A 15,671-nucleotide genomic window follows, 5' to 3' on the forward strand; every position below is an offset into this window, starting at 1 on the left:
TATATATATATATATATATATATATATATATTAAACACAACTAGAAAAACAACCAGATTTTAAAAATGTGAATAATGAATGAATTGCTGAATTACTAAACAGTTAACATTTTTGCTCAAGAATTGGGTCAAGCAACTGCATTACATAGGATTATGAGAACACCCAGCGGGGTTCACTGGATGATCCGAATGAGGTGTGAGATGTTGTTGTCTTCTGAAGTGAGAGATTGGGTCATAGGACTTGTGATGACTCCTCCAGACTTCTGTACCCAGGAGCACATCCTGTAAGCACCTGCCCCAAAGGATCAAGCCCTCAGCACACATGTGACTTCTGTACATCATGGAGTCTTACCCCAAAACTTAGTTGTCTTCTCCTGATTCTTTTATATTTAGGAAAACAATCAGCCTGCATCTGAAAGTTTGGAAAGAGGTTCATGCATTCAGCATTGTCATTTATTTAAATATTTGCATTAAATTCAGATTTCATTTTAAATAGGTTACAGGAAACCCTCACTATTAACAGGTTCAGCATCCGTGGTTTCAAATATTTGTGAATGCCGAACCAGGAGATCCTTGGGAGTCTGCGCTTGCTTCCGCTGGGCTCCTACCACCATCACCGCGCTCCCACCATTGCCAGAGCAACCGTCTCCCCTCCCAGTTGCCGGGAGCACTGAGTTCATGAATGCAGGTGGCGGATTTTGCTGTTCGCAGGGGATATGAGAACATATCCCCCGCGAATGCAAAGGGTCACCTGTAAGTTTAAATGGCAGTGAAACAAAACAGCTTTAAACAGCAACAACAAAACAGTGGCTACTTTTGCTTTTTTTTCAACAAAGTTAAATAAATAAATAAATAAATCAGTTGTACCATGGATTATCCATGCTCTTGTGACTTTGAAAGTAGATCACTGCAGTAAACTGTCACTCAAGTTTATACTGTGAAAGCAGGGCCCTTTCATCATTCCATAGCAAAACTACACAATTTCCCTAAAGAAGTGAATCTTTCATTAGACTACTGTGTACGTTCTACCCTTCCAAACACGGGGGATGTAAAATGTCAGCAGACTGTTAAGTCTGAGTCTGTTGGCAGTCTAACATTAATGTACAGACAGCTTCCGTGTACATAGAGTGAGATGTTGACCGTGAGCTGAGTGCTTATATTTCAACATTTCTCACAAAACATTTGTCAGGATGTTTCTGCATGCCCTCACTTCCAAGTATATCTTGTTTAGTTTTTCACTTTGCTTATTCACGTAAGCTGAAAATGCAGGATACCGATGCTGTATGATTTCTGGCTAATCCAAAGGTTTTGTATTAACTTTTTCTATCATATATGCAAGGTTTCCTTCTTAATACATCATAGTTTTTATCACATCTATTTGTGGTATCCGAGTTTTGTTACTGCTTTTACATGCACGTGCTTATCTGTGTATGTGTAGTGTTGCTCAACTCTGATCTGACTTTGTCACACAAGATAGGTAGCATGAAAGAAAGAGGAAAAGGTGCATAGAAAATGTTATTCCTTTAACCAGCCATGCAAAAAAAAATACCTGCCCTTTTGTCCTTTCTTATCAAGGCTTTTTTAATAATGGTTTTGCATGATTTTATGGCTTGCTATAGTACTTCTCTTACTGCTTGTTCTTAAAATAGGAGTATACTGCAATGTAGGGTGTTTTCCTGTGGTTGATTAGTAAATGTTAACTCCAGTAGAGGAGTATTTTGATCCCTGGTGAGGTGTGATTGCTTGGGTCAGCTCAGAAATGTTTCTTAATTGCGGCATTTTTTTCAATACGTCTCTCCCCTTCCATCTCCCACCTCTACCAAAAAAGCCAAAACAGAACCCCAAAACAAAAACCCAACACGTGAACCTCATAAATTGACATACTGTGTAATACCAAACACATCAATTATGCCAGTAGTAGTTATAAAATATTATTCCACACATTTAACAAGTTACCTTCTAGGAAATTAAAAAAACTGAAGTTTGCCCAGGAGCCGTGTTTGTTTGGTTTTTGCCCCCAGTACTTAACCCCAAATTGTAACAAATATAGATAGGGTCAACATTAAAAAAATGAAAAAGTGCAGTTAAAGTTGGGTGAGGGTTATAATTCAAATGTGATAATGGGTGGTGATATATTGGGGAACTGGCTAGACCTTCTAGCTGCTGTTTTCCAGACTTTGTAAGGAAGATTTATTATTTTTTTTTAAAGTAAGAGGATTAAAAAAATAATAATAATAACTGACTCTACCAAAATATTTGTCTCATTCCTTGCTTTGAAAAAAGAATAACGTTGCTTCTTTGACTGTTAAAGTCCGATATTGCTAACTGTGGAGCTGTAAAGTAAAGGCTCTTGTCACCTGCTATAAAGTGGGTTTAGGCTCAAACAGACTTGGTGTAAAGACTTTTGTACTTTAAAATACATATCAAAACACTTATTTTTTTTTGACATTTTGCTTTCAACTTAATTTTTATCATTTCCTTGAACTGTGAGAAGCCAGCAATTTTAAACCATTCCTGTGAATGTCTCTGCTTGTTTGCAAAGATGGAGTAGGATTCTTCAAAAGTTTTAAAATTTTTTAGTGATGTGAGTGCGTTTTTATTTTAAGCGTTTCTGGTTATTCTGAATCATGGCTAAAAGCTGCCTTATAAGCGCACATTTATATGTTTAAGGTCCAGATTCTCAAAGGCCTATCTGTCTGATTTATGCAATGCAAGGCATTTTTTCTAATCTCTTTAATTGGACCAAATTGGAATTCACAAGTTCGGGGCTTGTGCTCCCATGTCATGCCCAGGAAGAGAGGCTCTAGGAGAGGAATTTCTAACAGCAAACAGGGAAGAACCGAGGAGAAAGGTGTGGGAAATCCTCTGCCTCTGTCCAAATGAATGTAACCAGATTGGGTCACACTGGGCCCTCAAGGAGGCACTCCTTCTGGTGGAAGGTCTTCGACTAGTCCTCAAAGTATAACTACGTTGGAGGGCATGTGGGATGATTGTGTTTCAGTCTCTGGTTTTGATAACTTTTGATTGACAAATTCTTTCATGCCCACCAGTCCCTTTTGGGTTGTTCAGTATTAGCCAGAAGTCTAGGACCCATGTTGTTCATAATAGATTATTTTTCATTAAATGCAGGAAGTGTTTGGAGCAGGGTGGCAGAACCCAGGTCTGCTTTCTCTCGGGTGAGTCCCCCATCCCTGGCCTTAGGGGCTCCCTCATTCTGGCCCCCATGGATCTTGCCTCCTTGCTGAGACACTTAGTTCTGCTAAGATGATGATGTGTTAGTGATGTGGGTACCTGCAGCCTTTTGGGCATCTAAGGGGTTAAGTAGTGGTTTGGGTTGTACTTGCAGGCCTGTGTGCTTAAATGATTGCTAGTTGCTTTTTCCTTTCAGGGCTGTAATCTCCAACACACATGAATTGAGTTGGGCTGCAAAGAGCTGCCCAGAACACCCATGAAGACACTTAAGCATTAAAAGCTTCCAAGGCCTTTAACTTTCCCAAGCATTAATAGAGGACTCGGGACTTGCACTGAACCCAGTTTTCAGGAGTTAAAATGAGTCTCTGCAGTGTAGCAGAAGAGCTGACACTCCAGGCCTGCTTGTGCAGTCTCTAATGCATGTATTTTGTTTTAGAGGCAAACAGGCAAGAGTTTGGGAAGGCCAGAGGATTGCTTTGCTCTTGCGTTTTAAATGCTGCACTGATATGCATCTTAAAGAAGTTAATAAATATAATCAGTCTATAGTCTTATGTTTCCCAAAGTCTTGTATACTGTGTTTGAGGTGTGCCCTACACACTATGAAAAATGAACTGAGCTTATTAGTAAACAATCTTTTTCCCTCTGAGTATGAGGTGCTATGGTGTTTTGACTGTAATAACCAAAGATTATCCATTTACGAAATGCTTCTCATTTTGTGCTTGGCATGGTCTGTTGATATTTGAAACATGGCATAACATTGGAATTCACTAGGTTTGATTGCCTTGAAGTTTCCAAGGGGCCAGTTAGGATGAGCCCTGACAAGCTAGACACAACTTTTGCTTCATTTTGTCTCTGGGTTTGCCATCCCAGAGACCCACCTGTCTGTGTCCGTTATATCTCTTACGCACTCTTGGGCTGAGAAACCACAGGAACAGCATTTTTTTTCACTTTGGCTGCCCTGTAGTTGTGAACCTCATGCAAATCACTGCAACCTTAGTATCAGTCAGAAGTCTAGGACCTTTTTATAGATTTTTTTTTAGTTTTGAGCCTAATGCATTGAATTAAATATTTGCCTTGCGGTGTGCAGATGTCAGAAAACATGCAGCTGTTGGAGTAAGTTTTTTAAAAGACCCCTGTATTTCTGGCACTCAATCTGTGTTCAGTTATTCATTGGTCAGTATCTTTTTCTTTATTAGCAAATCATTCAATAGACTGAACATTGGTTTGTAATTTGACCTTAAATTAGGCAAGAAGGTGACCCATATCTCTACATGTTTAAGCAGCTCAGGAGTATTCTGGCTTAGTGTGCGCATTTCGTGATGCTTTTGGAGTCTGCAGTCAGCTGCTTCTCCAAAGTGCCTATTTCTATTTTAAAGATTGCTTTAGGATCTAGCGGAAAGTATGCTAGGCCCCAGTACTATCTCTTAGCTGTACTGCATGCTTGGCTCTAGGTTGATACAAACCTAGAAGACCTCCTGGGAACAAGTAGAAAGAAATGACAGGCCAACTAAGTTTTAGGACCCCACTTATACTAATTTCTCTAAGCCAGGGGTTCTTTACCTCTTAGGTTCAAGTCACTCCTCAGAAAATGCCAGTTCTTAGTTTTCGCTCTCCTTCAATTACACAAAAATAATAGAGGAATTGTTTTATTGCAAAGAACTCGGACCGCAAGGGGCCCTGAATGTTTTGAACACTATATATTTCTATTATTTGAAATCTCTGGGTTTCTCTTGGGAATCATGGTAGCACATCCAGCAATGCTAACATTTCATGGCTCTCCACAGCACCCTTGAAAGGATCTCTAGGCACCCCAGGTTGTTGCTGCACTCTGGTTGAGCGTCACTGCTCTAAACAGGGGAGCTGATATGGTCTGAGTGTGGGCAGCATTCAATCTTTGGGTTTTATTTACGGGTACTGAACCCAGAACTCAAGATGGACGTCTATAGTGGCAGATAAGAAATAGTCATAGACATTAGGGCTGGAAGGGACCTCGCAAGATCATCTGTTCCAGCCCTCTGCCCAAAGGGCAGGAAGTCAGCTGGGGTCAGATGAACCCAGCAAGATAAGCATTCAAACGCGACTTGAACGTGTCCAGAGCAGGCGCTTGCACTTCTGGGGGAGTCTGTTTCAGACTCTGGAGACTCGGACAGTAAAGTTCTTCCTTATGTCCAGTCAAAATGGTCTTCCAACAGTTTGTGACCATTAGACCTTGTTATTCCTTGGGGAGCCCTGGTGAACAGACCTTCTCCCAGATCCTGATGTACACCTCTCATATACTTATAGGCTTCCACCAAGTCCCCCCTGAGCCCGTGCTTTTCCAAGCTGAAGAGTCCCATGGCTCTCAGCCTCTCCTCATAAGGCCTGCTCTCTTGATGTCTGATCATGCGCGTGGCTCTCCTCTGGACTCTCTCGAGCTTCTTCACATCTAATTTAAAAGAACTGGATGCAGTACTCCAGCTGCGGCCTCACCAAGGCTGAGTAAAGGGGGAGAATGACATCTTGGGTCTTGTTTGAGATGCATCAGTAGATGCAAGCCAGGGTTTTATTTGCTTTGCCAGCTGCAGCATCACACTGGGGGCTCACATTCATTTTGTGGTCAATCATGACCTCCAAGTCTCTTTTGGACGCAGCACTAATGAGTGAAGCGCTGCCAAGCCTATAGGTATGATGCGAGTTCTTTCTCCCAAGGTGGAGTACCTTGCATTTCTCTATGTTGAAGGTCATCAGGTTTATATCTGTCCACCTTGCGAGCCTGTCCAGGTCAGTCCAAATCCCCAGCCTATCCTCCAGTGTAACCATGCTTCCCTATAGTTTGGTATCATCCGCAGACTTAGCCAGTCCACGAACTCTGCCTTGTGCGATGCATCTTTTTACTTCCAGTACTCCCCTGTTCTTCCCCTATCTGATCAGTAGTTTTTGGATGCCCGTAACTAGAATTTGAGAATGATGCGTCCTGTTGAACAAGGGACTTATGAAATGTTGTAGGAGGGAATCAAAATGCATAGTTGAGGGATTTGGCATGATTGAACTCTCATAAGAAAGCTGTTCAAACTGTATCATGTTTATCAACTGTATTGTGATTTAGGACACAAACAAACACTTTTCAACTTATCTCTAGCATTGTTGATATAAATTTAGATCCTTATCGTGGCATGTGGAGGCAGTCATTTATTTTTGTATTTCCTGGAATTTTTTTTTAATAAGAGGTTCTGCTATATCTATATGTTATACTTGAGTTTTCAGTGAAAGGGTTTTACAGACTTACACTAAAGATAGAAGCTTCCTAAAATAAAAAGAGCATCTATTCCCTTCTGCATTTACTCCCATCTGCAGGAAAATAGAAACTTGGGTTGAGAAAGCAGGTTTAATACTCTTGTCTCCATTATTGTCTAGTGAACTTCAAGGTTGTCACTTCATAGATTAATCTTGTTCATCAATTCTGTGTTGCTCTGTTCTGGGGTGCAGGAAATACTGTGGTAAAAGATACCTAAACCAGGTTTGAGCACTGAATTTTTGTGGAATTTCCACCTAGACTTCCCAGATTGCAGGGTGTTTCATACTCCTTGAGGACTTGTAATAAACCTGAATTTTAATCCAGGCCTGCATTCAATTGGAAAGAATGGGTGTGTTTTTTCCCCTCTATTTTAAAAAGATTTAAATATGCAAATAAATCTTTCTGGTATAAAACAAAGAATTGATTTTGTTTCAAATTTGTTAGGCCTGATTTTTTTTTTTAAATGATCAGACAATATGTGCATGGTGCATTTTTTTTGTAGTAAGCCAGGTTGTCATAAGTATAATATAAATGAATAAGTATCAATTTGAATCTAATTTATAATGTGAATATATTGTAGGAGTATTATTAAACCTATTGATAATCCATTGTGAAGAGACCTTTTTTTAGGCTGAAAACTCCACTGCAAGATCAAATGGTTGTGCACTGGCTTAAGCAAACTTTAAATTCTTTGTGAGCAAGGAACTGTGTGGTTGAACTCGGATAAACTTTTGGAATGGGTGGTGTGATGGGATAAAGAAGTTCTTGGTTCAACCATCAGTTTGAGAGATGCCCAGAATCAGACATTTGCAGTCCCTGTGTTGGGGTAAATGTCTGGTAAGCCCGTGCTTTGGGGCTTTTGCTGGTCACTGGGTGAAATTTTTTGTCATCAATTTTGTTTTGGCTTTTGAGGATGGTGGCAGGGGTGGGGGTGTCTTGTTCTTCTCCAGGTCAGATCCATTGTCAAACTTGGGGCCAGGAAGGATTCCCCCTGCCTTCCAGGTCAGATTGGCAGGGACTACAGTGTTTCTTGCCTTCCTCATGCCACAGGCTAGGTGGGGCCTGTTGCTCAGATCTACTGAGCATATATTCATAGATTGTAGAGTCGGAAGGGACCACAAAGGATCATCGTGTCTGACTCCCTACCCCTGGCAGGAAAGAGGACCGAGGTTAGATTACCCCAGTCAGGTGTCTATCAAGCCTCCCCTTGAAGACCTCCAAGTTAGGTGATAGTACCACCTTTCTTGGAAGCCCACTCCAGATATTAACCAACTACTTCACTGTAATAGTAGTGGTTGGGCATTGCTAGTGCCCTTGTCACCCCTTCATTTACCAGTGGCAAGTCATAAGGTGCTCTGGATGTTTCTGGTTATGTGAGCGTTAGAAGTGGTGACTTTGGCCAAGTGGTTGCCTGATAACACAGGGGACTGGACTCCATGGCCGAGGAGTCCACTTCCAGTCCCATGTTGCTATGTCTATTTCAAGGGAGTATTGTGTGTTGTGTATAAAAGAAATTTGGAAAAAACTTAGAAAACAGTCACTCCCAAACTGAGATTTTTTTTTTAAGGTCAGTCTTCTGTCTGTACTGAATTTATTCTGCTGGGTTATAAATATGTAAAATCTGTGTTACTAAGGGAAGCACTAACAGAGTTTTTAACAGTAGGGTTGGCGTAATATTTAAATTTCCAGCTCCAAATAACATTTTGTTCTGCTTTTCTATTTCTGCTAAGTGGAAGATGTTGATACTTTTGTTTACAAGATTCTGAGGCCTAGAAATCCCTTGTTGATACTGTGGTAAAGCAGCCCACCCTCTTGGATATCCAGGGATAGTCATAACTTTTTGGGCTATGTCCAAAAGGATGTCTGAAATAGAACTTTTAGGTCTCAGATTGGCATCAGGTCATTGTGCTTAAAGGTGCACCAGTATATCGGTCTGATATTGGATCAGTACAGATATAAAGAAAATTGGCTGTGTTGGAAATCGGCCCGATGTGACTGATAATTTGGCCAATAAATACTCGTGTGTGCGCAGCTGCAGCATAGTACAGAGGTGGCGAGGAGTGCAGCTTGGCAGCATGGAGAGCTGCACGCAGCTGGTAAGTTGGTTGTGGTGGAAGGGGCGTGGGGGTGCAGATCAACATCCTTCACGATGACGGAGGGGCTAGGGCTGGGGCAGAGGCTGCCCAGCCGGAGCATGGCAGGGTACGGGACGGAGCTGCATCTCATTGTGGGGTATGGCTCCTCCAGCTGCGTGCACCCCTAGAGGGCATGGAGGGTGGGGGCGGGAGACCTGCAGCGGTGGGCTAGAACCAGGGCTGTGCTGGGCTCTTCTCGACAGGGGCTATGGAGGGGGCTGCAGCCACCCCAGATTTCACCGTAGCCCTGTTCCCAGCTCCGGGGTTGCACTGGGCAGACGTTGGCACTGGAGCGGGGCTATGGCAAAATTTGGGGCGGCAGCAGACTACTGTTTTATCTGTGTGTTCAAAGATGGCTGAAGAAGCCTGTCTGGGGTTGACAGACTCTACTGCAGCTTGGATATGTGTTTCCATGTGGAGTGGGTGGTGCTGGATCTTGGTTCTGCCCCAGCTCCAGATCACACTGGCATTGCCACAGAATCACAGCCCCAGCTCCGGAGCAGCTCCCCACCCAGCCGTGCACCCTTCCAGTGCTGCTGGGGCTGGTCTCCATGGAATCCCTGGCCTTGCACTGTTACAACCCTGCAGCTGCTGGGATCCCCATGGAAACTGGCTGCAGCAATGCAGGTGGGGGCTGCTGGGAAATAGTCTGCCAGGGGACTTTGCCTGCCCCTGCACTACATCATCAGCATACTGGAGCTCGATGATTGAGGTCAAAGTGGTGTTGGTTTTGGCCGAGTTGGTTGAGTTTAAAGAGCTTACCTACCATCCAGTTCAGCTCCACTCTGGCTAGAAGCTTGCTGGTGGTCAGATGTAGCATTGCAGCAAGGAATATCAAGAAGCGTGTTGGAGCAGTGACACAGCTTTGCTTAACTCCTGTCTTAACCTCAAAGGGATCTGTGATAGGTAATCTGTGATTACTGAGAACCACCACTCTCATATCATCATGGACCAGGCAGAGAATGGTGACAAATCTTAGTGGGCATCCATACCTAAGAAGGATCCTCCACAGTGTTTCTTGGCTGACAGTCAAAAGCTTTCATGAGGTTAAAGAAGGCCATGTAAAGAGGCTTATGCTGTTCCCAGCATGTCTCCTACAGCTGGTGAGCTATGAAGATTGTCAGTTGTGCCTACACTGGGATTCCAGGAGAAACTCTCCAGGAAGTGGAACGAGATGGTTCAGGAGGATTCTCACAATGATCTTTCCTATGGTGGACAGCAAGGCGATTCCTTTGTAATTTCCACAGTTGGACCTGTCTCCTGTCTTGAAGATTGTCACAATAATGGCATTCCTGAGGTTGTCTGGGATTTCCTTCTCATTCCAGATGAGGGCATGGAGCTGTGATGTGAGCTCCTCTTCCCCCTGCTTGAAGATTTCAGCGGGGATTCTGTCTGCTCCAGATTCCTTGTCGTTCTTCATCTGCTTGAGGGCTTTCCTGAACTTGTCAAGGGTTGGAGGGATTCCAAGATCATCTCTGACTGGGTGTTGTGGGATGGAGTTGAGTGTGCTTTTCGTACGGCAGTCTCAGTTGAAAAGGTCTTCAAAATGTTCCTTCCAATAGGTGTTGATAGCTCCCCTTTCTTTGATCAGTCTACTTCATTCTTAGGTCTCAAGGGGGTTTGTCCCTGTGTGCTCAGACTGTAGGTGGCTTAGGTACACTGAAGAAACCGTGCATATTGTGGATGTCAGTGAGATGTTGAACCTTGTCTTCCCACCATTTGTTCTTTATATCGCAAGTCCACCTTTGGATCTCTGTCTTGGCTTGTCGCAGCTTCAATTTCTTTTGCTTGGAGCTGGTGTTGTTTTGCCAAGCACAAAAGTGCTTGGGCTTACAATTGATCAACTCTTGAATCTTCTGGTCATTTTCATAAAACCAGTCTTGATGCTTTCTGGTAGAGAATCCAAGTGTTTCTTGACAGGTTTGATGATGGTGGACTTGAGGGCAACCCACATACTGCTGACATTTTCCCATTGTTGATTGGAATTCGCTACTCGTTCATTGAGGCACTGGTGGAAGAGGTTTTGCTTGCTTGTTCCCTGAGTCCTTCAGCGTTGATCTTCCGTTGGCATTACTTCTGCTGCAGCTGTCATGTGGGAGCTAGTTTGAGTGACACAAGTGGATGAGTTGGTGGCCAGTCCAGCAGTCATCAGCTCCTTGCATAGCTTTCATGATGCGGACATCTTTGCGGTCCCAGGCATGGGCGATGACATTGTCAATCGGCTAGCAATGCTTAGATTGTGGGTGTTGCCATGATGTCTTGTCCCTGTTTTTCTGGTGGAACAGGGTGTTGGTGATGGTGAGTCTGTTTTCCGTGCATTTGATCAAGAGGAGGATGCCACTGGAGTTGGCCTTTCCTATTCCTTCCTTGCTGATGGTTCTGTTCCAGAGATTAGAGTCTCTTCCAACTCCGGCGTTAAAATCACTAAATAGAATAAGTCTGCCTCCCTCTGGAACGCTACAAAGGACTTGGTCAGGGTTGGTGTAGAATTCCTCCTTGGCTTCATTGGTGCCGTCAAGAGTCAGGGCATACATGCTGATGACAGTGGCAATGTTGGCTCCACCAGTTTAAGATGGAGAGTCATGAGGCGCTTATTCATTCTGATAGGGAACTCATTGAGTTAATTTATGAGTTCATTCTTAACGGCAAAACCAACTCCATGAAGTCAGTGTTCTCCTTTCATATACCCTTTCTATACCTTTCCAGAAGAAGGTATAGTCGCTTCCATATTCTTTGAGCTGTCCATGCTTGCTGTGTCTTGCTCAGCACAGCTACGTCAGTGTTGTGTTGCCTGAGTTCTCGGGTCGTGATTGTAGTGGCGCTCTGGGCATTCACTGTTAGGCTTCTCCATGAGGGTCCTGATGTTCCAGGTCCCAGAAATGGTGCATCTTTGCTGGTTTTTGACTGTAGTAAAGGTGTTCCCACTGGACATGGTTATTCAGTCAGGAAGAAATAGAGGATACTGTATTAGACAGGCCATGTGTAGGGTACCTTTTCTAGCCCCCTCCCCATGTGGGGTGAGTAGAGCGGATCCTGAAGAGGGCTGTCACAGTTACAGGTGCCGAATCGCACTCGTCTCGTCCAAATGCTAGGTGACCTTCTTGTAACTACTGCCTTCATGACAGTTCATGACTAGGATCTTTCAGATCTCACAGTCCTGCTTCTGTTTCCATTAGGTGGCCGCCAAAGGGTTTGACGAATATGTTGGAAAAGTGGTTTTCATGGAAGATGCTTGTGCCTGACCTCTTTTATTGTGGAGAAGCTGCTGCACATCGGCTTCCATAGGCCTCTTGACAGAATGGGACCTTGATTCAGTGGCAAGGAGACCAATACAACTGAGGATCTTGTTCTGCTGCAGCCTTCGTTCATTTTTGCAGCCATTGAGATTCTAATGGACTTGTAGACCCATGGCTTGGGGTTGGGCAGGCTTATTTTAGGCATTTAACTCTCATTAATACCAAGAAAAAGTGTAGTCAATAGGGAAAATGTTTTAAAGCCTTGCTTTATTCAGTATTTACTCTGAAACACAAAGAAGTTCTATAGAGACATAACATATATATTATTCCAGTAATTTCAGGAGTCATTGTATAGTGGTTTGGGTCACAGGTAAGAATTCACAGCTTCTGGTTCTGACCCCTTAGTTCACTGAACGCTTACATTATAACACTGTAAAAAGGATGCCTGGTTATGAAGCATCCTGATGTGTTTGAACAAAAGATGCTATAACTAAAAGCTTTTTTTCCTATACAGTACTATTTCATACTAGAGCACTGGGCTACGTAAGTCTGTGAGGGTATGGGGTATCTAAACTAAGGTCTCAGTTGGTTTAACCTGTTTGACCTTCTCTTTTCTTTTAGGAAGTGAAGAAGGATGCTGAACCCAAGGATGACTGTTTGCCAGTCAAGAGGGAGAAGCCTGGAAATGTTGCGAGCCTTGTGCAACGCATGAGCACTTATGGGCTTCCTGCAGGAGGAATTCAATTTCATCCTCAATCCAGAAGCCTCAAGAAGAGTATGTAGCTTTCCTCCTTTGCATTATATAGATGCCTAAGATCAGTGGTTCATAGCACTACTGTATTCAGCGTGGTACGGCGACTTTAGGTCCCAAAGGAAATTTGGAAACAAAGGAGTAAACCAGGCCAAATTCTGCTTACAGGTGTGGGCACAAGGTTTATTTTGGCTTTTGTCCTCTTCATATCAGAAGGCAAAGTTAGGCAATAAAAAAATTGTGATGTGAATACATCAAAAGAGAGGATTCTGTGGCTTTGCCTTTCTGTAGTTTTCAAGTGTAGTCTTCCAGGGCACCTATACACAGCCTCACTGCTGTAATTACAGTGTGTTGGAGCAGACTCGATTTAATTAAGTCTGCTGGAGTGTGGTAGTTGCTGTACTCCAGCAGCCTCTATCATCTTGTGTATCAGCATCCCCGCTCTTCAGAATGGCAGACGGGGTGCTTTATCTAAAGCAGGGGCAGGCAGTTATTTCGGGCTTACCTTGTTTTGGCAAGTTGTCAAGGGCTGCATGGGTAGCCTTGCCTCTTGACAGGTGCCCTGCCTCTTGACAGGTGCCCCACCCCCTGGTCACCATCTTGGGACCAGTGTCCCAATGTCTTGGAACCAATGTCCCAGGGCCAGCATGGGTGGGGCCCAGAGTAAGGACGCAGGCTGGCAGGGGTCTGTGGAGCTGGGCTGGGCTGCACCAGCAGGGAGAAGGGGAAGCTGGCCTGGCTTCATAGAGCCCCTGCTGGCTGGGACCCTGTACCCCTGCCACCCTGCTCTGGGCCCTGCTGGCGCTGGCCCTGGGACACTGGTGCACAGAGCACCAACCCCCTGCTCACTGGCAGGGAAGGAGCTGGTGCAGAGCGTGGGAGAAAGGTGGCTCCTCGCCCACCCTGTGGCTTGCAGCCCCTGCTGGGCTGTCCTGAGTAGGCACAGGCAGCCCCATGCAGGCTGCAAATGGCTGCAGCATGAGGTGCTGGTCCCGTGGCAGGGCTGCTTTTCCCTACACTCAGCACCAGCTTGTAACCTGCCTCCGCTGCCAGCCTGGGCCCCATGCCGGCTCCGCGCTCGCATGTTGGGGCTGTGCCGCAGCGGCAGCAGCTGTTCGGAGCAGAAGGAAGCGGCCCCCCCGCTTGCCACACCGGGCAGTGTTTGCTGCTGCTGCCCACCTGGAGCTCATGCTCTGGGCAGCCTAGAGGCAGCAGGGGCAGCCTCACCACAGCCTACTGTAGCATGAGCTCCGGGCGGGCAGCCGCAGCAAACGCTGCCCAGTGCAGCAAGCAGGGGGCCGCAGCTGCTGCCATTGCGGCACAGCCCTGTCTGGTGAGCCTGGAGCCGGCATGGGGCCCAGGCTGGCAGCAGGGGTGGGTTACAAGCTGGTGCTGAGCCTGGGGGGAAGAGTGGCCCCTTGCCCGCCCTGTGGCCTGCGCCCCACCCTGCAGCCCCTGCCACCATTTTGAAGTGCAGGAATACTGATACATGAGACTCTCTCCCTGCACTTTTAACTAAAGGAGCTCTTGGACCCACTCTCATTAAAGCCCTGCCCCCCCCCCCCAACACTCCTGGAGCATGTGCATAAATGCCCCAAGTAGTTAGAGAGTAGGGAAGTTTGCTGGCCTAGAATGGTGATCTTCCTGCAACTGTTAGGCCAATGTAAATAGTGCATGTGCTATAACCTATTCCCTGCAGATGAAAATAGAAGTAATCAGACTAAATATTGTTGATTTTTTTTTTTTTTAACCTTTGTCATAGGGTGAGTTCTGATCAAATTCATTTGCCTTTCCCCAGGAAAATCTGTTTTAGCAGAGAAAAATGCTTTTTTTTTTAAATATACACTTCATGCCCAGCTAGGGTTTTTTTTTTTTTGTTTTTTTCTGTTTTAGTGGGGATGGGGGGCAGGGAAAAGAGTCCATTCTATGAACTGTCTTGAAGAAAACGAATCTGTGTTTAATGGGTTCCTGCCTGGTAAGTAACTTACTGGGTCCCTAAGATGATTTCAGAAGCCTGAATCTTCTCAGACGATGAGGGAATTGTACCCTTACAGTGGCCGTTTTCTTCTTTTCAAACAGTTTGGATCAGGAGGAAAACTAGATAAAACTTTAAGCAGCTGCTGTAGCTGCTTGATTTGGCCTGTTCTCCTCTGAAACTTTATCTGATCTGAGGACACAGACTCAAAAGTGGTGTTGTACCTTGACATCTGCTTTTCAGCATTAGAACTGGCCTCTGAAATGTCTCGATGAGAATTGCTTCTGGTAACTAAGAAATGTTTTTAGCATCCATCATTCTTCTTGCCAAAGAAAATCCAGTGCTGTGTGATAGGGAAATAAGTTGTTTTCTAGTTCAGGTTCACCTAGTTGGGCACAGTTGTTAAAGCCTCTTTCAAAACGCTGAGGAGTTAGGTGTGGTTCTGTAAGGCTCATTAAGTAGTGTGCTCTCTGTCTGAAGACTGATCTGAGAAACAGGTTGGGGGGGTTTTATTAATACAGTATTGATACAGAAAGTTCTGTGCGTATTTTGGGGGCAGACTTGCTTCTGTCATTAACAGATATTTTTGGATGGTCTGTTTTGTATACTATGTGCTAATGAGTTTGTTAACACATCGTTGAAGCTTGCTTCAAACAGGCAACACTGTTGATATCCTGAATTCAGCTGCTGTTTCCAAAACTTTATACTTTTTTGCATGTGCGAACAAAGATGTTATATAACAACCAGTAAGTTTAGAGCTGGTTATTGTGTAGAATTTCCACAGTTTTTTAGGGTGCACTGATCTTTTTTTTTTCCTTCTAATTGCTGATTTTAATGATTCAATCAGCAATCAGGAAACCTGAATTGAACTAATTGATTTTTAAATTTTAATTTGCCTTGGCACTTGTTAATTGCCCTTTATTTAGTTGTAGTTTGATTCTGGGGGGTTGTGTATTTTGCACTGTTTGCTCAGTAGGATATTCTGTGTATTTAAGTGTCTGTATAATAGGACATGAATACATATAGATTATTTTTATTGTTTCACCAAATCATGAATGATCCTTCCTATTCCCTAGATTGATTTTTTTTTTTTTTTTTTTTTTTGATTA

The 15,671-nt window shown here is 44.2% G+C and overlaps 1 protein-coding gene across 1 annotated transcript in view; it reads left to right on the forward strand.

Annotated features, from left to right (window-relative positions):
• Window positions 1-15,671, forward strand: part of CD2AP (CD2 associated protein) — a 122,481-nt gene that overhangs the window by 18,152 nt on the left and 88,658 nt on the right. The window contains exon 3 of the mRNA XM_019520692.1: window positions 12,458-12,611. Coding sequence (XP_019376237.1) covers window positions 12,458-12,611 — 154 coding nt within the window. The remainder of the gene's footprint in view (window positions 1-12,457; window positions 12,612-15,671) is intronic.

This window comes from Gavialis gangeticus, unplaced genomic scaffold (assembly GCF_001723915.1).
Source record: "Gavialis gangeticus isolate Ggan-Ray unplaced genomic scaffold, GavGan_comp1, whole genome shotgun sequence".
Lineage (NCBI taxonomy): Eukaryota > Metazoa > Chordata > Crocodylia > Gavialidae > Gavialis > Gavialis gangeticus.